Raw genomic sequence first — 27,216 nt, 5'->3', positions numbered from 1 at the left:
ATTATAAGTGGTTGTAAGACACGATGTGATTGCTGGGACCTCTGGAAGTCCTCTTAACTGCTGAGCCATCTCTCCAGACCCCGGAATACTGTTTTTAAAAATCAATCCTTTTTAATTTTTTTCCAGACAGGATCTCTCTGTGTAGTCCTGGCTGTCCTGGAATTCGCTCTGTAGACCAGGCTGGCATCAAACTCCTCTCAAGTTGTAATTTTTAAAAAATAAATTTTGTTTGACATTTGTTTTTGTATATCTAGACAAAGTTTCTATGTGTAACAACAGCCCTAGGTGTCCTGGAGCTAGCTCTGTAGACCAGGCTGGCCTCAAACTCACAGAGATCCGCCTACTTCTGCCTCCTGAGTGCTGAGATTAAAGGCGTGCACAAGCACTGCCTGGCTGAATTTCGTTCTACTTTTAAAAAGCTATTTCAGGGGGCTGGAGAGATGGCTCAGTGGTTAAGAGCACTGACTGCTCTTCCAGAGGTCCTGAGTTCAATTCCCGGCAACCACATGGTGGCTCACAACCACCTTGACTGAGATCTGGTGCCCTCTGCTGGCATGTGGGCAGAAGACTGTATATATAACAATAAATAAAATCTTTAAAAAAAAAAAAACTATTTTAAAGAAGTTGTTTGCTGGGGGAAGGTCACCAAAAGAACATAGCCAAGGCTGGACTGTGTGAACAAAAGCCCCTTCCACTGCTACTTTGGAAAAACATCTTTTACTGGCAGTGGTAGCACACGCCTTTAATCCTAGCACTCAGGAGGGGGAGGTGGAGGGAAACAGGGAGGGAGTTATATCAGGTTTTAATTCCAGAATGCTGTATGTCCATAATAGTGGTGAAGTCATGGTGGGAGGAACACAAAGTTGAGAGGAGTTATTCATTCAAGGCAGCCCACTCATGGTGAGCTTTACCACATGCACTTCTCATACTCTCAATTGATTTGGATTCTCCTTAAGCACTACACACAGATTCCTCAAACCTTGGTACTACGTAATAAGGGACATGGATATTCTCTTGAAGTGATGACATTAAAAATTAAAAGGAGACCATCGAGCTACATCTCTTTTAAAAACACTCTTGCAGGCTAAGCACGGGCTCACTCCTGTAATCTCAAGACTAAGGCAGGATGATCGTTCTTATTTACAGACCCATTACCTTCCATGGCTTTTCTGGAATTGGTGGATCTTCAATTTCAGCATCAACATCATTACAGTGGACCCAAGTGTCATAGCTAAAGCAAATTACAAACAAAAACAAAATTAGAATCAAAGTCTATTCACTAGAAAGACTACTCAACACTAAGAATGTGTTAATAAAATATTATTAGAGAAAAAAAAAAAAACCACATAGGAAAATGATGGGCCAGTGAGATTGATTAAAAAAAAAGGAACAAAACCCTGTCACATAGGCCTAACCACCTGAGTTGATTTCCCAGAATTCAGACACAAGAGCTCTTGACTCAACAAAGCTATCCGCTCATCCACAGGTGCCATGGAATGAGTGTACCAACCCTCACACATACATTATATACTCAAACAAAAATAGGGCTTAAAAAAATAAAAATTACGGGTTGGCAGTTTAGCTCAATGGTAGAGCACTTGCCTAATGAGCGCAAGGCCTGGGTTCAATTCTCAGGTCCAAAAAAAATAAAATAAAAAAAAAAAAAGAATTACCAGAAACACTTGTTTCACGACTGTCAATAAAATTAAAATCAGGCTAAGAACGGCCTTAATTAGTTAAAAAGACTTCTACACAGAGATTGCCCTTTGCTTAAAGGCCTTCACGAAACTTAGCCTAGTGATCAGCACCGTCACGGGGAATTTGTTTGGTCTTGTTCGGTCCAGTCTCCACTGCCAGTTTGCAGTTTTAGTCATATTAAACTATGTTACCAATACAGGTATAAATATCAAAAATCTCTTTGATGTTTAATGACACAGTAGTAACTTTCAAACAAAATTCTCCTCTTGGTGACTTCATTCAAGTTTTCAGTCATACTACAGTTTTTAAATATTACATGAGTCCTTTAAGTGAATTTGAAATTCAAATCCAACAGACAGTTATGTATTCCCTAGTTTATGTGTAGTAACTGTTCCAAACCAAGAACACTCTAAGTTCACTTTGCAATGCCCCACAGGCATCAAAATGTTCACAGTAAACAAATCCACTTTGCCAATTGCCGAGGCAAAACACTTGACTTCCAAACACATCATTCCCAAGTACATCTCTTGGTCAAGCCATCAGCAAATCTAACAAGTATACCTTCAAAGTACATCCCAAGTCTACCTTCAGATTACTCCACACTTCTCACTGGTTTCCTACCCTTGCCATTGCTTTCCCACAAAATGATCTTTTTAAAGAGTAAGCACATTCTAGGGCTCAAATTTTTCCAATGACTGACCTGGTTAGGGTTGTTTTGTTGTTGGTTTGGTTTTTTTTGTTTGTTTGTTTTGTTTTGTTTTTTTCCAATTTGACACAAGCTAGAGTAAACTGGAGTGAAGATGAGATTGAGAAAATTCCCCCATCAAGTCAGTGTGTAGGCAAGATGGCAGTAACTTTTCTTGATTACTGCAGAAGGCCCAGGCCATTGTAGGTAGTACAACCACTGGGCAGGTGGGCATATATAACAAAGTATGCCACCAGTAACCAGTATGCATTCATGGTCTCTGCTTAAGTTTCTGTCTCCAAGTTCCTACCTTGGATTGTTCCTCAACAACAGAGTCAAATAGACACTTTTCTCACAAAGATACTTTGGGATATGGCTTTTATCACAGCTAAGGAAAGCAAGGAGGGACAGGCCCCAACCTCTTAAGAGTGAAAGTCAAAATCCTCACATAACACAGGCTTGCCAAGGTTTCAAATTCTGGCCCTCGTACTGGCTCTCACTCCTCTCTAACACTATAGGGCTCAGTGGCATCATCAACACATGCCACTAAGTCAGAATGCCTTCTATATTTGATAGACCATACAGCCTATTGTCATTGTCAACATGCACAAATTAATCATTCCTGCTCACATCACACTCAAAGATCCTCTCATCAGCAAGCTACAAATCACTAAAGCAATTCCAAGAAAATTTTAAGTATACAATTATCTACTGAGACTGGAGATAGGGCTCAGAGGTTAAGAGCACTGACTGCTCTTCCAGAGGTCCTGACTTAGGTGTTTCAAAGGCTGCTTTTCTCCAATAGCTACAATGGAATTAAAATGTTTTTCAAAAAGGTGACACATGGCTTTAAGACAGGCACATCTCTAAGGGTAGCCTGGTCTACAAAGCAAGTTCCAGGACAGCCAAACCTACACAGAGAAAACCCTTCTGGAAAAATGGAAACAATACAAAAAATGCATTGGAAGTACAAACCTAAAAAGGTTAACTTAGAAGTACTTAATGAAAAGCAATTACTCAAACTTTACTGTTAACATTACATTTTCTCAATTAAAAATTACCAATTACAGATCACAATAAATGGATTACCAATCTCACTTCATTAATCCAAAGTGTATTTAAAGACACTTAACATGTGCTAACCACAGTGGCTCAGCCTGTGATCCCAGCAATTAGGAGACTGGGGTAGAAAATCCTTAGATCAAGGCTAGCCTGGGGAATACATGGAAGACCTGCCTCAAAAAGGACTAAGCATACACTCTTAAAATTTAACGTAACTAATGATAGATTTTCTTTACTTAAAAGTAAATTTATGTCACATGCACTGATACATAACTGTTGTTCCAACTACTTGGGAGATAGAAAGGGAATAAGCTGTCAGCCAAATAATACAAGATCAAGGTCAGGCATTAACAAAGACACAAAGACAGGGAAAAATATAGAAGAGGCAAGAGAGACAACAGACAAGGGCAGAGCTGCATGCCTATAATCCCAGCAATACTGGTGGTTTAGGCAAAAAGGGCTGCAGGTTGAAAGCTTGTCTGCATATTGACACACCAAAACCAAAAGCCACCGAGCAAAGAGGGGACCCAAGTAATTTCTGATGCCTTTAGTCCCTGCACTCACTAGTCATAAACATAAGGAAAAATAATTAACTTAAAAAACTTGCTTCTTGGAGCTGGAGAGATGTCACAGAAGTTAAGAGCACTGGCTGCTCTTCCAGAGGTCATGAGTTCAATTCCCAGCAACCATATGGTGGCTCATAACTGTCTAAGATAAGATCTGGTGCCCAGGCACAACACTGCATATCTAACAAATAAATAAAACCTTTAATTTAAAAAAATTGCTTCTTGGGCTGGAGAGATGGCTCAGAGGTTAAGAGCACTGACTGTTCTTCCAGAGATCCTGAGTTCAATTCCCAGCAACCACATGGTGGCTCACAACCATCTGTTATGAGACCTGGTGCCCTCTTCTGGTGTGCAGATATACATGGAAGCAGAATGTCATATACATAATAAATAAATAAAATCTTTAAAAAAAAAAGTTAACTCTCACATACATATGATGTGTGTATCTGACATGCTTTGACAATTTTTTTCTTGTTCTGTTTTTTGAGACAGGGTTTCTCTGTATAGCCCTGGCTATCCCGGAGCTTGCTTTGTATAACAGATTGACCTCAAACTCCGATCTGCCTGCCTCTGCCTTCTTAGTGCTGGATTAAAGACATGTGCCTCCATGTCTAGCTGACATGAATCTTTGTATCAGAGCATACATACTGGAATTGCTTATGTGAAGAAAAGAGCCTAAAAGGCTCCAAATACAAAGTAATGGAAAAGAAATAAAAACATGGGTGCTGAAGAAATGATTTTGAGAAAAACAAATGCTCTTCCAGATGACCCAGGTTCATTCCCAACACCCACATGGCAGCTCACAACTGTCTGTAACTCCAGTTCCAGAGAATCTGACACCCTCACACAGACAAACATGTATGCAGGCAATACACCAATACACATAAAAATAAGTAAATATTAAATCAAAGAAATAAAAATATGAACTACCCCAATTTTTTTCTGTACAAAATGAACACTTGTATTAGAATACCATATTGTGTTTCATAAATGTTCAATATTTCTAATATATAAAAGATGAAGTTGGTTCTGTGGTAAAGCACAAACCCTTAGTGTAAAGACCTGGGTTTAATCATCACCCACCCATCCCCCCCAAAAAAAGAAAATAGAGAATAAAGGGGGCAGGCAACAAGAAACATTTTAACATTTTAATGAAAGAAAAGGGCTGGGTAATGGTGGCACATGTCTTTAATCCCAGCACTTGGAAGACAGAAGCAGGAATATCTGAGTTCCAGGCCAGCCAAGTCTAGAGAAAGTTCTAGGATAGCCATGGAAACCCTGTCTCAAAACGTCAAAGATTTGTCAGATACACACATCTTATGTATGCGAGAGTACTTTTTAATAGTTACCTTTTTGAGGGTTGCTTGGCCTATTGCTGTATGCAATAGAACTGCTAATAAATTCCATCCTTTTTTGATAAAAACAAATATGAACAATTAAAGTATTACTGTTAGAAAAAAAGACTGGGCGTTGGTGGCTCAGCCTTTAATCCCAGCACTTGGGAGGCAGAGGCAGGAGGATCTCTGTGATTTGGAGGCCAGCCTGTTCTACAGAGCGAGTTCCAAGACAGGCTCCAAAGCTCCACAGAGAAAGCCTGACTTGAAAGCCATGAGAGAAAGACAGAAACGATTACCTGTCTGGGTAAAAGCCCCAGTGTACCAGCACCTGCTTATCTTTCCTCATCACTGGTCTCAACCACTCTTCTGAAACAAGAAAAATTATTAGTTCAATTCTGGTATTTTGGTGAAATGTCAAATATAAACTGAATTTATTTAGAATTTTAAGGAAAATATTTAATTTTATTTATGTATATGTGCTGAGTGCCATATTAGTACACCACATGTGTGCAGGAGCCCAAACGGCAGATGAGGTGTCAGATGGCCTGGAACCATGGTTATATAACACAGCTGAAGGTATACATGGGTGCCGGGAACATAACCTAGGTCCTTTGCAAAAGCATTAAGCGCACTAAACTATTGAGCCATCTCTCCAACTCCAAATTTTAAGTTTTCAAACTGAAAGGCATTTATCAGATTGAAAGGACATTTCTGGAACCAGGGAGATGAAGTCAATGAAGTACTAGTCACCAACACTTGAGGACCAAGTTCTGATTCCAGCACTCAACTAAAAACCTAGGAGGCTGGAGGGCTGGCTCAGCAGTCAAGAGCACTTGTTGATATTGCAGATAACCCAGGCTTGATTACATCTGTAGCTCCAATTCCAGGGAACCCAACAGGCAGCCACAAGGCGCACATACATGCATGCAGGCCAAACATTCAGACACAAAAAAGTAAAAGAAATAAATCTAATCTGAAAGGTTATACTAATAAAGCCAAGCAAGGCTGGTGGTGTGCATGTGAATCTCCAGCACTAGCTCAGTGGAGACAGGCAGATCGCTGGAGCTCACTGGGCAGCTGCTCTTGCCAACTAAAGAGGCATTTCCCAACACTCCCATCAGGAAGTGCACAACAACCCCCACATAATTCTAGCTCTAGGGAACCTAACACCTTCCAGTGACCTCTGGAGGCCCCTGTATTCACGTGCACATATTCCCATGTGGACACACACCACTGAAAATAAATCTTAAGGGCCAGGCAGTGGTGGCCCACGCCTTTAATCTCAGCACTTGGGAGGAAGAGACATTTGGGTCTCTGAGTTGGAGGCCAGCCTGGTCTACAGTGCAAGTTCCAAGACAGCCTAGTTTACAAAGAAATCCTATCTCAATAACACCAAAATGAGCAAATATAAATAAATCATTTTAAAAAGTATGACCAGGAAAGACACTTAATGTCTGATTGCCGTGACCACCAGCAACTTCCTCATGTGCTCCTAAACACAGACAACATGTGTGTGTTGGTTGTATCTTTCTATCATGGTGATCCCAGGGTCAACAACCCTGGCAACAAATGCCTGGAAACACTGAACCACTTCCAACCAACCTTGGGGTTCTTGAAAACTAGTAATGATTGTCTTAGGAATACTAAATCTATCTTCAAACATTATATTGCATTAGGTTTTGGCTTTTCTCAATTGTTAGTCATTCGTCTTTAGCTTACATCTCATGTACAATGAATCTGAATTTACATGTCTGCACACAGCTACTTTTACTATTGGGAAGTTGTTCACAAGCTTCACTGCCAAAAATTCTACCCAAATCAGCTCTGAAGACCATGCTATCTTTTTGTTCCTTTCCCTTCAAAAGGACATATACTTGAAGATGGACTCAGTATTCCTGAAGCAATCTTTAAAAAATGGTCCAGCAGTTGAAAGGCATTTGCAGCGAGGACTTATGACTTGAGTTTCATTGAAGAAACCCACACGGCAGGAAAAGAACATCCTCTGATGTTTCAAGTGTACAGTGGTATGTACACATGCAAATATAAAGACAACTCCAGAGTTGTCTTCTGACCCCCATGCACCCACAAACACATGTGTGTATAATAAATATAATTTTTTTTTCTAGACAGGGTCTCTGTGAAGTCCTGGCTGGCTTCCAACTTGGTAATCCATCTGTCTCTGCTTTTCAAGTTCTGGGAGATAAAAGCATATAGCACCATGTCAAGCTATAAATTAACATTTTAAATGAAAAAAAGCAGAAAATACTTAAAAGAAAGGATAGGGATTGTATATCATTAAGTTTGCAGAAAAGAACCACTAAATGGGATAACTGAAGAATGGAATGGCCAGGCGTTGGTGGCACACGCCTTTAATCCCAGCACTCGGGAGGCAGAGGCAGGCAGATCTCTGTGAGTTTTGAGGCCAGTCTGGTCTCCAGAGCGAGTGCCAGGATAGGCTCCAAAGCTATACAGAGAAACCCTGTCTTAAAAAATAAATAAATAAATAAATAAATAAATAAATAAATAAATAGGAATGTTTCCCCCCTATCCAAAACATCATACAAATAAAGAATGTAGGGTTTTGGGGTTTTTTTTGCAATGTGCCAAGCCAGTCATGGTGACACACACCTTTAATCTAGCACAAAGAAGGCAGAGACAGGTAGAACTATGTGAGTTCCAGGCCAGCTTGATCTACAAAGCAAGCTCCAGGGTACACAGAGAAACTGTATTAAAAAAAAAAAAAAAAAAAAAAGGTGGGGGGGGGTGGGGGGTGACAAAACCAGAGTTTGGGACAACAAACGTACCTAACAATCAATTCTAAAAAAAAAAATAAAAACCTAAGCCAGCCAGGGCCAAGTTCAAAGGCCACCAGGGTAACTCAGTGAGGCTATGTCAAAAGACAAAAAAAACAAACAAACAAGCCAACAGTGGCTAGAGTAGTTAACAGCATTGGCTCCTTTTCCAGAGGACTCAGGTTAGATTTCCAGCACCCACAAGGTAACCCCCAACCCTCTGTGACTCCAGTCCCAGGGTACCAGGTGGCTCTTGCTGACACTGTATGCCATGTTGTATAGACACACACAGGCAAAACACTCACACACATTTAAAACCAAGGGAAAAAAAAAAAAAAAAAACCCGGGCTGGAGATATGGCTTAGCAGTTAAGAACACTGACTCCTCTTCCACAGGACCTGGGTTCAATTCCCAGCACCCACATGGCAGCTGACAACTATCTTAATTACAGTTCCAGAGGAACTGGCATCCCCCAACATACATGCAGGCAAAACATGTACAAACAAAATCAATGTACATACACTAAAAATAAAGTTAAAAAAAAAAAAAAAAAAAAAAAAAAGAGCCAGGCAGTGGTGGCACACACCTTTAATCCCAGCACTCAGGAGGCAGAGGCAGGCGGATCTCTGTGAGTTCGAGACCAGCCTGGTCTACAAGAGCTAGTTCCAGGACAGCCTCTAAAGCCAGAGAAACCCTGGCTCGAAAAACAAAACAACCAAAAAACACAAAAACAAAAGAAAGCCCAATGTTTTAAAAAAAAACCTATGAAATACATTAAATGAGGAATTCAAACCCGCCTCTGAAAGAACTTGGGGAAAGGGGCACTACAATAGAACACTAATAAGTATAAACAAAATGAAAAATTAAGCCTGGCACAAGATTTTTATCCCAGCCCTTAGAAGGCAGAGGCGGTGGATTGCTGTGTTCCAGGACATCCTGGTCTACAGAGCTAGGTCCAAGACATCCAGGAATATACAGAGCAACCCTGTTTTGAATCCGCCATTAACTCCACCCCATGCCCCCAAAAAAGAATTTGAAATAGGAAGTTCCAGGACATATAGCCGACACACAGCAACCCTGTCTAATAAATGACAGAAAAGTAAAACTACAAATAAATAAAGTATGAAGGAACAGAGAAAGCAATCAACAAACTTAAAAGTCAACTGTTTTTAAAGAGATGTGATCAAACACAAGATGAGAGAAGCTGATGACAGGTCACTTGAAATATACAATCAGAGGAAGCTAAAGGAAGTATTTGGAAGGTTGAGGCAGTTTCAATTCAAAGCCAGCCTGAGTATGAGCTACATTGTGAGCTCCTAAAACAAACAAATAAACAAAACCATCATCATTTTAATGTTAAGACTGGGGATTCAAGCCTGGCGGTGGTGGCTCACACCTTTAATCCCAGCACTCGGGAGGAAGAGGCAGGTGGATTTCTGTGAGTTCGAGACCAGCCTGGTCTATAAGAGCTAGTTCCAGGACAGCCTCCAAAGCCACAGAGAAACCCTGAAGAGCTCCTTCTTGGACCAGCCCTTTCAGCCTGAGCTAGAGGTGAGTTAGTGGCTGGCTGCTTTGCTTTTCTGACCTTCACCTTGAAGCTTGAACCCCACTATCTGTCTCTGGGTCTTTTATTTCAGATCCAAAGATAAATATTAAAAATTGCTACAGTTAATCTGTCTCTACTTCTCTATCTTCCCAACCCACCTCTTCTCTTTCTCTACTCCCTTCCCTTTCCCCTAATAAAACTTCCCACTTAAAAAAAAAAAAAAAAAAAAAAAAAAAAAAAAAAAAAAAAAAAAAATTGCTACAGTTAAAACAAATCCAACTGCTTAGAGCTCAGAGCAGCACAGGTAAATCTCACTTTCTGAAAGAATCTAGTGTTATAGTCACACTTACACTTACATGAGGGGTGAGGGCAAGTGACTCATTAAACAAAACAAAGAGCTCTGTTTTAATGATAGAGCATTTAGCCATTTTGTAGAAGGCGGCTACATTATTTGCAAACAATACAATATATGAGTTAAATATAAATAGCTCCTAATCAAAAGCTAACTTACCATCCTCTTGTGAGGAAGGACATGGATAAATATGGTGGGAAGCTTTTGACTTCTCATCAGTAAATGTCCCCTGCAAAGCAAACAAACAAGTAACATACAAATAAGGCATGTGGCAGGCAAAACATTAGGTCCTAGATGCTTACCTGAAGTTCTTAAAATTATTTCAAAGCCAAGATAAAAAATGATTGTGGGAATGAAACAACCTAAGGGTAACTGTAATATGTATTCACCTTGCAAAATTATACAGTTTTAGCTAGACCTCTAACATGAGAACTTGGGAAACAGGAAGCCAGAGAACTGAAGGTCAGCCTCCAACACACTACATTTGAAGCTAATCTAGCTACTTGGGACTGCCTTACTAAAACAAACAATAAAACAAAAAGCCCCAGGTTTCAAATATGTAACTTAGGATGGTCTCAAATAATTCATCCTCTTACCTAAGACACCCAGCAGGAATCATTGTTAATGGACATGAATTTTGGAAGTAAACTGAGACTACATCAATAACCCATGGGACATCTGAATCAAGCACAGTGTACATTACATATGCTGCTGTCATTTTACAGCAGGGGTAGAAAACTACTATAAAAGTTAAGGTTGCCAGGCGTTGGTGGCGCACGCCTTTAATCCCAATACTCGGATCTCTGTGAGTTTGAGACCAGCCTGGCCTACAAGAGCTAGTCCAGGACAGCCTCCAAAGCCACAGGGAAACCCTGTCTCGAAAAATCAAAAAAAAAAGATTAGATTTTCTTTGTTAGGTTCTCAGAAGCTGAAACTATGTCTAGGCCAAAGACTACTAAATATGTAGAACATGAACTCAAGTCCATTTAACCCAACAACTGCTTATTCTTGAGACCATACAACCAAGGGAAAGTCATGCATTCAGGTTTAAGTAGCAACCCAAGATGCCCTCTGCATTTCTTGTCTAACAATGATTACTTACTCATTCCAATCCAATAAACATAATGCCATATCATATGCAGAAAACTAGAAATGTAGCCAGGCAGTGGTGTCATACACATTTAATCCCAGAACTCAGGAGACACAGACAGGCTGTTCTCTGTGAGTTCAAGGCCAGCCTGGTCTACAGAGCAAATTCTGGAGAGTCAGAGCTGTTACGCAGAGAAACCTTGACTTGAAAAATAAAAAAGAAAGAAAGAAAAAGGAAGGAAAGCCAGCAGAGTAAAATAAAAAATGTAGAACTGGCTACAATAGTTACCTGCATCAAAAGATACGGCCTTCACAACCACTGGACTACTGGTGTACTTTTTGAATAGCATCACACAGGTGGGAAAGGAGTACCATTATCCAATGAGTAAGAGCCAACAAACACTACTTAGAACCTTGTCCTATGGAGTCTCTCACTGCTGCTTGGAACCTCAGCTCTGTGGTTTACTTAGATGACACAACAAGTTATTCATGCATGTCTTTTGTGAATTGGAGTTAAGAAGTTTTATTTTATGTGTATCAGTGCTTTGCCTGCATGTATGGCTGTGTTCCACCTTAGCACCTGGTGCCCAGAGAGGCCAGAAAAGGATGTTGTCTCCCTGAGAACTAAAGAAACAGAAGACTGTTAACTGCCATGTGAGTGCTGGAAATCAAACTGGATCCTCTGGAGAAAACAGCTAGTTCTCCTAACCTGAGCCGATTTTCCAGGCTCATGATTCTTTTAAAAGGTTTACTTATGTGTATGAATGTTTTGCCTCTATTTGTCTTTCCACCATGTGTGACTAGAACCCAAATAAGTCAGAAGAGAACGAAATGTCTTGGAATTAGAGTTGCAGATGGTTGTGAACTACTGTGTGGCTACAGAGAATTTAGATCCTTTATAAGAATAACAAGTGCTCTTAACCACTAAGCCATCTGTCCAGCCCTGTAAGGGAAAAATAAATGATCCTTTTTCTCTTAAGAATTTTGTTGGAAGCCAGCCTGATCTACAGAGTGACATCCAGGGGTACTATACTGAGAAACCCTGTCTTAAAAATAAAAAAAAATTGTGTCCCTACATGTCCACAGTTATCACAGGATTCACTTTGGTGAAACCAACAAGGGGGGGGGGGGTTCAGACTAAAATGAAGATGATCATCAAACACCAGCAGCAGTCTTGCTATACTGCCTCAGTTGAAGCTGAACTCCCACACTCAAGCAGCCTCCAATATTTAGAGGCACGCACTAGCATACTTGTACCATCACGCCAGTCTGGAAACCTGAGTTTTTCCACTCATTTTACAAAGAGGACATACACAAATATATTTAGTTGTGTGTGTGTGTGGGGGGGGGGATTTAAAGTATATTTCACTTCCTGCAATCAACAATCTTCCTGCCAACTCTCTTGTGAGTTAGAGTCTATGGGCCACTTTGGCTATGTAAGTACACTCCCACAGACTTCTGAATGTTCCTAAAGGGCTATGCAGAAACTCAGAGACAAATCTTTCCTTCAAGCAGACGCATGCAAAGAGCAAACTCTGGCATTTACTGAAGTAATCTACCCCTGCCCCAAAGGAATCATGTTTATTACCTGATGCCGTTTGATGATATCCTTCAATTTATTAGCCAACTTCAAATCAATGTCCGGAATGAGGTAGATGTTGGGTCTAGTCAAACAATTGCTCTGAGAAAACAAACAGACTGACTTTGAAATTCAATGGTTTTGAAAAGGTGTACAATTCGTCAACCTTACACCATGGCAAACATGTACTCATTAGACAAACATGGATACTGGGAACGCAACTCAAGTTACCCACCGTCATGGCAGCAAGCTCCTTTTCCCTTTGAAGCATCTCACAGGTCCCTAACTGCTCATCATCTGACTGGGGAAGCTGACATTCAAACCTTCATTTCTTAGGACAGAAAGACACCTTTGTTTTGGTTTTTGTTTCTTTGAGATAGCCCTGGCTGTCATGGAACTGTCATGCCTCTGCCTCCCATGTGTTGAGATTATAGGCGTGTGGCACCATGCCCAGCTTGGAAGACATGTTTTTGTTTGTTTGTTTGTTTTTTGTTGTTGTTGTTTGGCTTTTTGAGACGGTTTTTCTGTGGCTTTGGAGGCTGTCCTGGAAGTAGCTCTTGTAGACCTTACTTATTATGTATACAGTCTTCTGCCTGCATGCCAGCAGAGGGCACCAAATCTCATTTAAGGTGGTTGTGAGACACCATGTGGTTGCTGGAATTGAACTCACGACCTCTGGAAGAAGAGTCAGTGCTCTAAACTGCTGAGCCATCTCTCCAGCCCTAGAAGACATCTTTTGATACACAATATAATAGTCCTATCTCAATGACACCTAGATGGCTTAGTAGGTTATTCAAAAATCATTCCCAGGACCCTTCCACAGCCAGAAACACAATCATCTGAAATGAAATTATTGCTAAAAATACAACAAGGTGAAAGGCACTAGACATTCAATCCCGGCACTCAGGAGGCAGAGGAAGACTGACCTCTCTGTGTTCATGGCTGGTCTGGTCTGGTGAGTTCCAAGACAGCCAGAGCTACATGTAGACACCCTGTCTCAACCCTCGATCACCACAATAAAAAATTAATAAAGGCCAGGGGAGAAGACTCAGTGGGTAAAGTTCTGTGTAAGCATAAGGAATTGATTTTGAATGTCCAGTACCACCACAGAAGCTGGGAGTGGTGGCACACATCTGTGGACCAAGATGTCATCTCTGAAGCACAACAGACATCCTATTGAGCTTCCTGGTCAAATGGCTCATGTCCAGGTGCAGTGAGAGATCCTTTATCAAAAAGGTGAGGTAGAGAGACGTCACAATGGTTAACGGCACCAGCTGTTCTTCCAGAGCGCTCTAGTTAAACTGCTAACACCCACATGGCAGCTCACTCCATCTACAGGGAATTCCATGCCCTCCTCTGATCTTCGCAGACATTGCACAAATGGCACACAATCACATATACAGGCAAAACACTCAAATACATAAAACAAGAACAGAATTTTCTTAAAAATGAGGTGAGGGCTACTGTAGTGACATGGTTCAGCAACTGAAACTGCTTGCTCTGCAAGCCTGCCAACCTGAGTTCAATCTCCAGCACGCACATAAAAGTGAAGAGAAAACTGACTCCCCAAGTTTTTCACTCACCACTACAAACATGCCTTGGCATATTTGTCCATAACTACATACACATAAAAATCAATTTCTCAGCCAGGAGATGGGGGTGAATACCTTTAATCCCAGAACTTGGGAGGCAGAGGAAGTAGGATCTATGGGAGTTTGAGTCCAGCATGGTCTACAGAAAGAGTTCCAGGACAGCCAGAGATTATCAAAGGGAGGGAAAAAATTAATTTCTCACCAGGTAATAGTGGTGGCACGGGCCTTTTTAAAAATCCCAATAATCAGGAGACAGAGGCAAGCTGATTTCTGTGAGTCTGAGGCCAGCCTGCTGACTTAAGAGCTCCAGGACAGCAAAAGCTAACAGAAAAAAAAAATTATTTTATTTTATGTGCATTGGTGTAAGGGTATCAGATCCCCCAAGAACTGGAGTTACAGACAGCTGTGAGCTGCCAGGTGTGTACTAGGAATTTAACCCGGGTCCTCTGGAAGAGCAGTCAATGCTCTTAATCCTGGAGCCATCTCTCCAGCCCAGAAAAAAACCTTGTCTTAAAAAAAGAACCAGGGCTGGAGAGATGGCTCAGAGGTTAAGAGCACCGACTGTTCTTCCAGAGGTCCTGAGTTCAATTCCCAGCAACCACATGGTGGCTCACAACCATCCGTTAATATGAGATCTGGTGCCCTCTTCTGGTGTGCAGATATACATGGAAGCAGAATGTTGTATATATAATAAATAAAATCTAAAAAAAAAAATATATATTTATTATGTATACAGTGTTCTGTCTGAATGTATCCCTGCATACCAGAAGAGGGCACCAGCTCTCATTACAAATGGCTGTGAGCCACCATGTGGTTGCTGGGGATTGAACTCAGGACCTCTAGATGAGCAGTCAGTGCTCTTAACCTCTGAGCCATCTCTCCAGCCCTCAGCACCTACTTCTAACCACACTTTGTTTTGTACTTTGGAGCCTGTCCTGGAACTCACTCTGGTAGACCAGGCTAACCTCTGCCTCCCAAATGCTGGGATTAAAGGTGTGTGCCACCACCTCTAACCTCACTTTTATGATTCAAGGTTAACTGTTCTTTGCTTAGATGTTGAATCTCAATGTCACTCTCTCTGATTTCTCCCAGGCTATGTACAGCTATCTGTGCCTCCGACATGCACAACCAAGCATTGCCATGGTTACTTATTTCCAGCCTGTCATTGTGACATTCTAAGTCTGAGAGAAACCTTGTGATTCCTCTGTTATCAGAATAGCTTGATTCTTACTGTTTATTCAAGAAAGGCTATGTGACCCTGAAAATGTAATTTACATATTGTCCAGAGTTTGTTCTGTTAAGAATGTGTGTGAATGAGTGAATAAATAGGTGGGTGAGTGAGTGAATGAGTAAATGATGTAGAAGAGAAATGTACCGCTATAGGAAGTAGACAAGTAGCTGTAGAGAGATTTTTTCAAGATGAAGTAAAAGAGAAGGTACCATCAGAAAGCATGGGTTTCGGCCTGGGTGGTGGTGGCGTATGCCATTAATCCCAGCACTTGTGAGACAGGAGGTAGGCAAATTTCTTTGCGTTCCATCCCAGCCTGTTTTACAGAGTAAGTTGCAGGACAACCTCCAAAGTTACACACAGAAACCCTGTCTCAAAAAAAACAAAACAAAAACAAAAACAAAAAAACAACAACAACAGCAACAAAAAAAGCATGTGTTTCTTATTCTCTCAGACAGAAAAAGTTTAGTTCATGCCACACTGTTTTTTTTTTTTTTGCATGCAAGCATGCTGGCTGCTAGAGGCTGGCCCTCTAGATAGTGATAAACAATGTCAGAGAGTAGTTGGATATGGTGGTGCAGGCCTTCAACTATCACTTGGCGGGCAGAAAAAAAGTCTCTGGGAGTTCAGTATGGTATACATAATGAGTTCCTGGACAGCCAGGACTAAAACAAGAAACCCTGTCTTACAAATAAGGAAATAAAAATGTTTTGGGGCAAATGGTAGTGCACGCCTTTTATCCCAGCACTTAGAAGGCAGAGGCAGACGGATCTCTGTGAGTTCTAGGCCTGCCAGGTTTACCTAGCAAGTTCCAGGACACCAAAGCTACAAAGAGAAACCCTGCCTGGAACTGCCCCCCGCCCCCCCCAAAAAACATTAAGAGACTGACAGTCTTTAAATGATCAAATCTATTACAGTTCGAATGTCAACACACATAAAAATAATAAAATTATGTATTGCAGAAAATTCCTTCTCTTTTTCTTTTGGCAATCCAATAAAGACAATCTTAGAACTCAAGCATATTAAAGAAGAAAATAAACCTTCAAGCCAGGTGGTAATGGCACACGCCTGTAATCCCAGCACTTTGAAAGCAGAGGCAGGTGGATCTCTGAGATCAAGGCCAGCCTGGTCTACAGAGTGAGTGCCAGGACAATCAAGGATGCACAGAAAAATCCTATCTCGAAAAAAAAACAAAAAAAAAAATAATAATCAAGTGGAGCTAGTGACTCATGCACCAAATTTAGGCATGGAGTCTATTGAGGCGGGATTTTTTTAGGTCCGCCTGGGCCTAAAGAAGCCCTTTCTAAAACATGACGGAAGGGGAAGGACAAAAGGACAGAGAGAAAGGAGAAAGGAGGGGGGAGGGGAAGGGACAAGGCCTAATTCTACAACTCACCTGTACCAATGTTTTTTCAATGTTCATGAACATTTCTACATTACGGTCCATTCGGGATGGATTCTGAAGATCAAATCTCCGCCTAACGAAGGGGGAAAAAAAAAGCCTTTACTAAGTCTGTCTTACACACGAGGAAAAACTCCATTTTAGAACTGACCTCCAAAGAATCCAAAAGGCTTGGAAAGCAAGCTGGCACTGTATAAAGTATGTGAAGATATCTCTCGGTACCACAAGAATGCACACTATCAATACAATCATAATTTGAGGATTTTGGGGTTTTTCTGTTTGTTTTTGTTTTTCGAGGCAGGGTTTCTCTGTGTAGCTTTGGAGCCTGTCCTGGAACTAACTCTTGTAGACCAGGCTGGTCTTGAACTCACAGAGATCCGCCTGCCTCTGCCTCCCAAGTGCTGGGATTAAAGGCGTGCACCACCAACGTCCAGCGAGGATTTTTTTTTAAACTTTATTTTGTGTGCACTGGTGTGAAGATGTCAGATCCCCTGGAACTGGAGTTACAGATGGTTGTGAGCTGCCATGTGGGTGCTGGGAATTGAACCCAGGTCCTCTGGAAGAGCAGTCAGTGCTCTTAACTACAGAGCCATCTGTGAAGCCCCCAACACTTTGGGATGTTAAGATGGCTCAATGAGTACAGGCACCTGACATTAATCTTGATAACCTGAATTCGATCCACAGAACCACACAGGGGAAGAAGACAATGGATTCACCAAAATTTGTCCTCTGACCTCCACTCATACACATACATACATACATACACACATACATACACACACACACACACACACACACACAGTTTAAAAAAATGCTGAAAATTTTATAGAAGAGATACTAAAGTTAAAACGTGGTACCAATGATATTCCTATTTTCCTTCAGTCCAAGATATGTTGCATGATATAGAAAAATAAGGCTGGGGACATAACTTGTGATAGAATGTTTGCCTAACATATAGAAGGGATTTGGGTTCAATCCCAAGCACTCCAAAGGAAGAAATGTAAAATTATGGTAGTTTCACAGATTTAAAGAAAGGGAATTACAATACCTAAGAATAAGGAAAGTTTACTTATACTATATATGCTTAAAAGTCATTTTGTTCAAGGTTGGCATGATGGCTCAGCAGTACAATGATAAGGCCAACAACTTAAGTTCCATCCCTAGTACCTACACCGCAGGAAAACGGACTCCAAAAGTTGTCCTCTGACCTCTACACAAGTGATACACATGCCCAAGCACACATACAACCACTGTGCTGCCGGGCATGGTGGTGCAGGCCTTTAATCCCAGCAGTAAGGAAGCAGAGGCAAATGAATCTCTGAGTTCCAGGCCAGCCTGGTCTACACATCAAGTTTCAGGACAGCCAATACTACAGAAAGACCCTGTCTCAAAAAGACAAAAAGGATTTGTAGTTGCATTATGAGACAGAGACAGAGATGGGTGCCCCAGGACATGTGTGGACGTCAGAGAAAAACATTCATGAACCCTGCAAATGAAGATGAAAGCTATGACAACCTCTCAGCCCTGGCTAAGCACCCACTTCAAGTGGCTCTCAACTGCCTGTAACTCCAGCTCCAAAGGATCTAGTGCCTTCTTCAGAACTCCATGGGCACATACACACCCCCACTGACATATATACATAACCTAAAAATAAACACATACACATAAAAAATAAAAATCTTAATTTTTTTATCACTAAGCTATGTTAAATTATATTCTAAAGGTGTACCAGCAAATCCCAAAACATGGTCATATATGCATCTTGAGCACTTGAAAATTAAATGCAGGAGGGGTCAATGAAGCGTCCTCCTGGATAACATTCCTTATCTCATGAATCAGTTACCCTAAAAGTAGCGCATGAAAAGAATTCTATAGTCCATCTTTATAAGGCGAGTGGGGAGATCAAAAATAGAAGTAAGGAACTTCTACAATAATGATAAACTATAAACTTTAAAAGCCATCACCAGGGCGGGAGAGATGGCTCAAAGGCAGGGAGGGACCAGGCGTTAGTGGCAAACGCCTTTAATCCCAGCACTCGGGAGGCAGAGACAGGCAGATCTCTGTGAGTTCGAGACCAGCCAGGGAGCAGCACTGGACGCTCTTCTGAGTTCAATCCCAAGCAACCACACAGTGGCTCACAACCAACATACATGCAGGCAGAACATTGTATACATAATAAATAACCTTTATCAGGGCAGTGGTGGTACAGGACTTTAATCCGAGCATTAGGAAGACAGAGGCAGGTGGATCCCTGTGTGTAGTTAGGGATATACTGAAGGAGCACATTTGTAGCATGAACAAGGCCCTCGATTCAATTCCCAGTACCACAAAAACTAAATATATTATTTACCTAATAAGAACAGTTGTAATTTTTGAGTGTAAGAAAAAAATCAAAGGAAACTCATTGCTTTGTTTTGTATGAGGTTAGGTTAGAGACTCAGAGATCTGCCTGGCTCTGCCCCAAGTGCTAGGATGAAAAGTGTAGACACCACCACACCTGGCAGAAAACATAACACTGATTTAAAACACAGGCCTTACCTTACCATTAACCGCAATATTCTTACAGAATTCTCTACATACAGAAAATATGATGTCACACTTATTAATACTTACCACCCCTGCTCATTTTTGTACTTGTAAGCAGCCCCAAGAATGTGACACAAGGTGCCTCCAGCTTTGAAATCCATAAAACATTTTGCCTAAAAGTGACAAATAGCACAAGAAAAAATAAAGGTTCCAATAAGACCATGTTATACTTGAAACTTAACTCAGGGACTCTTACATGCTAAAATAAACGCTCTTCCTGGTGAACTACACATCCAGGCCTCCTTTTTAACTCAGGTTCTCAGGTAACCTTAAACTCACTCTGTAGCCCAGGCAACCCTGAACTTTTACCCAGCCTCCTCAATAACCCAATTCTATGCCTCAACCACCAGGTCTGACTCCCAGAACTACTTTTTACTTTTTTTGAGTGTATTTTTCAAGACAGGGTTTCTGTGTAGCCCTAGCTGTTCTGGTACTCATTCTGTGGCCGCCTGGCCTCAAACTCAGAAATCTCTACCACAAGTAACTGGATTAAAAGGTGTGCACCTCCAGCACCTGGCTACTTTTATTTTTTTTTAAATCAGGGCCTCACATAGCCCATACTGACCTCAAATAAGCAATGTAGCTGAGATTGAATTTAAACTTTAATCTTCCTTCCTCCATCTCATGGTTCACAGAAAAACACTACCTCGAAGGAAAAAAAAAAAAAAAAAAACCAAAACTACAACAAAAATGTATTTGCTTTGGTAAGTCTTTCTCATTTACAAACCTCACAACCATCTCTTTCATTTGAGAAAATGCTGCATTCTATTTTCAGAGGAAAAGAAATACATCTGGGTCCTACTGGCACTAAGCCATGAATTATTTTTAATTATGATTTATAACTAAAAATATTCTCCAGTCCCTAAACGCTTTTAGGAAATAATGGTTTGGTTCCCAGGAGTTAATATCCCATGTATAAAGTCCCTTATAATATCATTTTGGATGATAACACTTACGTTCATAATTAGGAATAACAAAAGAATGTGAATTTTTTTGTTTTTCAAGACAGGTTTTCTCTGTGGCTTTGGAGGCTGTCCTAGAACTAGCAGGATTTTAAATCCAGCACTAGAGACAGATGTAGGATCTGAGTTCAAGGCCAATCTGGTCTACCCAGTGAGTTCCAGGACAGGCTGGAATATACAAAGACCTTATCTCAAAAAAAAAAAAAAAAAAAAAAAAAAAAAAAAGAAACTTATTAAATTTCCATTTATTAGCCAAAAGTGACGGTGCACACCTTTAATACTAGTAGTCAGGAGGCAGAGGCAGGTTAATCTCTCAGAGTTTAAGGACATTAGGGTCTACATAGTGAGTTCCAGGACAGTCAAGTTATGTAGAGAGACCCTGTCTGAAAAAACAAAAACAAAACAAAAATATCTGCATAATTTTATTTTGTGTGTGGGTAGGGTGTGCTAGCGCCACAAATGCAAACATGTACATGAATGAGAAGACAATGTGAAGGAGTCTGTTTTTCCTTCCACCATGTAGGTTCCAGAGACAGAACTCAGATTGTTAAGCATGGTGCCAAGTCCTTTCATCTGCTCAGCTGCTTCACTGTGCCTTGATATAATTTTAAAGTATAAAACTACACTGACCTTTAGTCAGTCAAACAAAACTGTTACAGAACTTTCCTAGTATGCACAAAGCCCTAGGTTGGAAAACCACAAAGAAAAAAGGTCTTCAATTCCACACAAGTGTGCTTTTACTCTGCTTCTCCATTACAGTACCTCGGGTAGCTGACTGCTGAGGACAGGCATCTGGGTAATTATTTTCTTTTTTTATACATATACTCACTTATTTTGTGTGAAAGAGAGGGTGGCAGGGCAGGTCAAGGTACTTGCTCTCAATACTGATGACTTGAGTTTGGTCCCTGTGACCGACATGGTGGAAGAACCAACTTCTGAAAGAAGTCCTGACCTTCACATGCTTGCTATGGCAGGCACATGCCCACACACACATAGTCACACGCTAAGTCAATAAATTAATTTTTCTTTTTGAGACAAGATTTCTTTCTCTATGTAGCCTTGGCTGTCCTGGAACTTACTCTGTAGATCAGGCTGGCACTGTAGATCAGTGATCTGCCTTTGCCTACTGAATGCTTTGATTAAAGACCTGCACCACCACTGTCCAGCTATTTAAATTTTTTAATTAAAAGCAAAACAATAAGGAGCTAGAGAGATTAAGAGCACCGGCTGCTCTTCCAGAGGACTCCAGTTTAATTCCTTGGCAGCTCACAAATGTCTGTGACTCCACTTCCAGGGGGATATAACACTGTCACGCCAATGCACATAAATTAAAACCAAAACAAATACAAAAGTACTCTTCAAGACAGGGTTTCTCTGTGGCTAGGAAGATTTTCTTCTAAATACTTACTTATTATGTACAGTGTTCTGTCTGCATGTATCCCTGCAGGCCAGAAGGCACCAGATCTCATTACAGATGGTGTGAGCCACCATGTGGTTGCTGGGAACTGAACCCAGGAACCCAGGACCTCTGGAAGAGCAGTCAGTGCTCTTAACCTGTGAGCCATCTCTCCAGCCCTACAAAAGTACTCTTGCCACAAGATTCTAACAGATAAGTATCAGTATGCACAGCACAGCAGAAACTCTGGCAACCCTAACACAGAAATATTAGATCCTCATGATTGGTGCAGAGTCTAAAGCATTAAAAGACATAGTAGGCAAGAATTCTACCACCAAGCTGAGAATGATAAGCACATGCCTATAATCCCAGCTCATGGATCAGGTGTTCACAGCTCGCCTCTAATTCATAGGCAGTTCCAGGTCAACCCCAGGCTATGTGACAGCCTGTCTCAAAAACAAACTAAACAAAATACTTCTCTGTACAGTTGTGTCCACCCCACCCCACCCTAATTTCAACAGCAAGGGAATCAGACATAGGTTGACACTTCAAAGTACAGAAGCTGAGCCAGGCAGTGATGGTGCACATGTTTAATCCCAGAACCTCGGAGGCAGAGGCAGGGCTATTATACAGAGAGGAGAGGGGCTAAAGATCCTATGTAACTTGTACTCATGTACTTACAGGTAGTTTGGTGAAAGCTGGGTTGGTGACATGCTTCCCAAAGGCATCTTCTTGGAACTGAAGAAGCTGTACCACCAGTCCAGCCAGTGCTTTATTGGTAGGAGCATCTGCATGAACATACTGCAAGAAAAAGACAGGGATTCAAACCTGCTACAGCTGGGAGAAAGCTACCTTACTTCCCACTACCTATTAAGTAACAGCACTGCACCAAATTTTAGGTGTGTGAAGCACATTCTCCACTGCAAAGAATCATAAAAACCACACATGTGCATATTTTCTTAATTTATTCTCTTTTCAAGACAAGGTTTGTGTAGCATTGGCTATCCTAGAACTCACAGAGATCTACCTGCCTCTGCCTTCGGAGTGCTAGGATTAAAGGCGTGCGTCACCATAGCCAGGCCTACAGCAGTTAAGACTAGGTGCTCTTATCAGCATCTGCATGACAGCTCAGAAATGTCTAAATCCAGCCTCCTGGCCTGAGGATACCAGACATGCACATGGTATACATACATACATACATGCATGCATGCATGAAAAGCACCCATAAACCCAAACAAGAAAAAACTTTAAAAATACACTGGAGCGGGGCCGTGGTGGTGCACACCTTTAATCCCAGCACTCAGGAGGCAGAGGCAGGTGGATCTCTGTGAGTTCCAGACCAGCCTGGTCTACAAGAGCTAGTTCCAGGACCGCCTCCAAAGCCACAGAGAAACCCTGTCTCGAAAAACAAACAAAAAAAAAAGGAAGAAAAAGACAAACCGATGGTGGAGACAGTTTCATGACACTAGGAAAGCATAATTAATGAATTAAATGCAAAACCTGTATTAGGGCTGGAGAGGGAGAGGACTCAGTACTTAAGAGCATGGCTGCTCTTCCAGAGTGTCTAGGTTTGACTCCCAGCACACACATGGGAGCTCAGAACCAATGGCAACTCCACTTCCAGATGATCCCAAATGATCCTTCTGGTTTATATGGCACACTTTGGTACACAGACATGTATGCAGGCAAAACAGTCACACACAAACTAAAAATAAACTGAAAAATTGTATTTGAGCCCACTATTGTGACTCATCCTCATAATCCCACAACTATAAAAATGGAAGCAGGAAGGCGTTGAAGACCATCAAAGGCTACAAAGGAAGGTCTGGGGCTTCTGAGCTACAGTGGTTTTGGGTCATTTGTTTTTCTAAAGTTTTATATAGGCCAAGCTGGCCTCAAAAGAAAAGAGACCTTCAAAGTCTCATTTGTTTCATATTAACTGCTGAGACTGAACGTTCTGTCTGGTGCTAGAGATGGCTCAGTAGGTAAGAGTGCTTGCTGCTCTTCCAAAAGACCAGAGCGGAGTTCCCAGCACCTGCACCATGTCACTTACAACTTCATTTACCTCCAGTTCCAAGGAATTAGATGCCCTCTTCTGGCTTCTGTGGACACCCACATGAAGGTCACACACACAATGAAATAAACCATTGATTTATATGTTCTAAATACACTGTTAAATACAATAGAAATGCTTAATGAATCCAGTGTGATGGCTCACGCCTATTCTAGCACTCAGGAGACAAGCAGGAAGATCTGTGAAAATTTGAGGCCAGCCTGGTCTCCTAAGTTCTAGGACAGCCAGAGCTACATAGTGAGACCCTGAAGAAGGGGAAGAGGGGAGAGAAATGCTAAAATAAGTCAACACTCTCTGACTTTAAAGCCTTAGAGACAGGGTTACTTCTGAAAACACCCAACATCACTGTCAAATACCAACAGTTCACCAGGCTTGCCTTGATCTTCGAACTCCCTATGTGACAGATGACCTTGAACTTCTGATCTTCATGCTTGTACCTCTCAAAAGGTAGCAGATGTCAACCACCATGACAGGTGGTGGTTCATATGAGGTGCTGGGTTTCAAACCTTATACCTAACCCATACTAAGTGAACACTCTACAAAACATTCTACAAAACGATTTAAATCCCGAGGTCCTAGTTTAACTTTTCATTCATTCAACATACACTTATTCAACAACTGTTCAGTTAACTCTAATCCAGAACAAATCTCGTATCAATCCTGGTCCTCAATGGGGTAAACACTACTGAATTTGAGAGGAATGGAGGAATTGTTTTAGAGTCATTCTTTAACATTTACATAGTGGGGAATTTTACTCTACCGGTGAGGTGAATATACACAGGTAAAGAAAGGCACTTGGGGCTGGAGAGATGGCTCAGAGGTTTAGAGAACTGACTGCTCTTCCAGAGGTCTTGAGTTCAATTCCCAGCAACCACATGGCGGCTCACAACCATCCTTAACGAGACCTAGTGCTCTCTTCTGTCATATGCATACATGTGTACATAATAAATAAATCTTTTTTAAAAAGGGGGGAAAAAGGCACTCATCACCAAGCCTGACGACGACGACCTAAGTTCGATTCCTGGACCCAGGTGGTGTTAGACGAAAACCAATTTGCTTAAGTTGACATCCACACAGGAGTGGGATGCACCCCTCAAAAATAAATAAATGTAATTTTTTAAAAAATACCAATTGGTTAATTCACAACTTTGTAAACAACTGACTCAGCCAAATGAGCATTCGAAAGTAGGAGAAACAAAAAAATAAAAGAATGTAGGAGAAACACGGGAATTTAAAAAAAAATTACAAAGAATACATGACATAAACAGTTCTCGACGAAAGACGTTAACTCTTGTACTCCTATCTTCATGCATCACAAAAAGTACAATAAAGTAAAAAAAAAAATACTTTTAATAGTCCGGTATCATTCCTATTGCTGAGTTTAAACCTACATTAACTCGCAAGACAACCAAGCCAGGTCCCTTAGGGAACCCACACCGGGTAGCAAGCCCTTAGTTACGGAACCACTTAGAAACTCATCTCTAAACAAAACTTGCAGCTACTTTGACTATGCTGGGCTCAGTCTCTTTGTTCACACACCTAAGCAAGCTAACAAAAGACAGGGGACACACGCCCTGCGGCGGCTCTGCCCGGCTCCACCTGCTTCTAGAAGCACGGAACGGCGGGCGAGCTGGGGCTTCCCACGCGAGTGCGTGGGCCCGGGAGAGCCCGCAGCGAGCGCCGGGCCCGCCGCGTGCCCAGAGCCGCCCGCGGGGGCGTGGCGAGAGGCGAGCCTGCCTTTGTTGTCCCTCGTGGCGCGAGGGGGAGGGGGAGGGGTGGCCCGAGGCTCGCGAGGCCCGCAGCCACCGCCAGCTCCTGTCGCGTGGCTCCTCGGTACCCACGGGCGCGCGCGCGCGAACCCACCTTCTTGTAGTGCTTGCCCAGCCAGACTCGCACCGAATCCAGCTGGGACACCGTGTCCGGGCTCTCCCAAAACTTGCTGGCCGGGCCCCCGTCCTTCCTCCGGTACACGGCCAGGCCCGAGGCCGCCGCCGCACCCCCTGCACCCGCGGCGCCTGCTGCCGCTCCCGGACCGCCGCCCGCTGTCGCGGCCATGGTCACCGTCCGTCGTCTCCACCGCCCGGCCTGGCCCTCGCGGCGTTTCCCGTTCTCACCCGCGCGCGCGCGCAGACACACCGCCTCCTCCTAGCCCCGCCCAGCCAACCCCCTTCCGGCGTCCGGGCCCGGCCCCGCCCCTCCCAGGCACCGGAGCGGTAACGGACTGGGGGCGAAGAGCAGGCGTACGCATGCGCAGCACGCTGGCCGCCCCTGCAGCTGGAGGCGCTCCCCGCCTCTTCCGCCCGCCTCTCAGGACTGAGTCCCGGAGACTCCTCTCCGGCTTCCTGCGTCTGTCTGGTCGATCGGCGGTCGGCAAGCGACTACTAAGAGAGCCGTCTCGGGTGTGCAGTGCGAGCCTAGGGCCCGCCCTGAGCGCCAGTGAGCCGCCCCCGCCTGCCCACAGTCCGACGTCGGCCTCGCACGGCTTCACTCTCTTTAGTGTCTCCCGAACCACACCAGCTGGTTTCTGCGGCCTCGAGATTTCCTTCCATTTTGACACTCGCACTCGAGGCATTCTCAAATTCATGAAAATATCCCAGAAAACCGGTCCCTGACTGAAAAGCTGATCACACCCACCCGACGGTTTCTTGGTAGTTCTCGCCACAACCTGGTGTTTTTATTCCCAGGTAGATAGATCCTCGGCGTTGGGAAACGGCGTTTTGACTACACAGGTTCGGTAAATATTTTATGAATGAGTGGTCCACGTGAAGGCCGAAAGAGTTTGAAATATTAAGCAAATGTGACTGGCTGTACTGGAGAGGTGAACGCCATGCTGTATGATCCTGGAGCTCTAAGTAGTGAGCAAGTCTAATGACTTCTCTCCCTCCTGTTAAAAATGAGTGCAAGTAGCCGCTGGGCGACAGTGGCACACGCCTTTAATCCCAGAGGCAGGCGGGTCTCTTGAGTTCGAGGCTAGAGAAACAAAACAAATACATTTAAAATGTGACTAGAAAAGACGGGTAACTCGAGACCCAACTGAAACAAAGGCACTAAGTGTGAGGAAGACTACTCAGTGGAAAACTTCAAGGTGCGCGGTGAGAGCTGTAAGGTTGATTTTACCTAAAGGACTCACTGGGAAGCAAACTTCCACTGAGGAAGTGCCATGGTGGGGTGTGTACATCAGGATGATAGCAATCCCGTGAGTATGCAGGGTCATGTGGGGAAATGTGGATTCTGAGCTTATTGTGGGGGCCCATGCCAATAATCAGCGCT

The 27,216-nt window shown here is 42.5% G+C and overlaps 1 protein-coding gene across 2 annotated transcripts in view; it reads right to left on the bottom strand.

The window, feature by feature from the left end:
- Positions 1 to 26,078, bottom strand: part of Smarcc1 (SWI/SNF related, matrix associated, actin dependent regulator of chromatin subfamily c member 1) — a 109,432-nt gene extending 83,354 nt beyond the window's left edge. Inside the window, exons 1-8 of one of the 2 annotated variants that reach the window (XM_027414665.2) lie at positions 25,810 to 26,078; positions 22,554 to 22,673; positions 19,542 to 19,627; positions 16,923 to 17,004; positions 12,716 to 12,808; positions 10,198 to 10,267; positions 5,645 to 5,711; positions 1,156 to 1,231 (exon numbers count right to left, since the gene is read on the bottom strand). In XM_027414665.2, coding sequence (XP_027270466.1) covers positions 1,156 to 1,231; positions 5,645 to 5,711; positions 10,198 to 10,267; positions 12,716 to 12,808; positions 16,923 to 17,004; positions 19,542 to 19,627; positions 22,554 to 22,673; positions 25,810 to 26,001 — 786 coding nt within the window. In that variant the 5' untranslated portion in view covers positions 26,002 to 26,078. Of the gene's footprint in view, positions 1 to 1,155; positions 1,232 to 5,644; positions 5,715 to 10,197; positions 10,268 to 12,715; positions 12,809 to 16,922; positions 17,005 to 19,541; positions 19,628 to 22,553; positions 22,674 to 25,809 lie in introns of both variants that reach the window. The other variant, XM_027414664.2, reaches the window with a different exon arrangement.
- Positions 26,079 to 27,216: the final 1,138 nt, after the last annotated feature.

Source organism: Cricetulus griseus, chromosome 4 (assembly GCF_003668045.3).
Source record: "Cricetulus griseus strain 17A/GY chromosome 4, alternate assembly CriGri-PICRH-1.0, whole genome shotgun sequence".
NCBI lineage: Eukaryota > Metazoa > Chordata > Mammalia > Rodentia > Cricetidae > Cricetulus > Cricetulus griseus.
The sequence above is the reverse complement of the archived record's forward strand: the minus strand, read 5'-3'. Positions and strand labels throughout refer to the sequence as shown.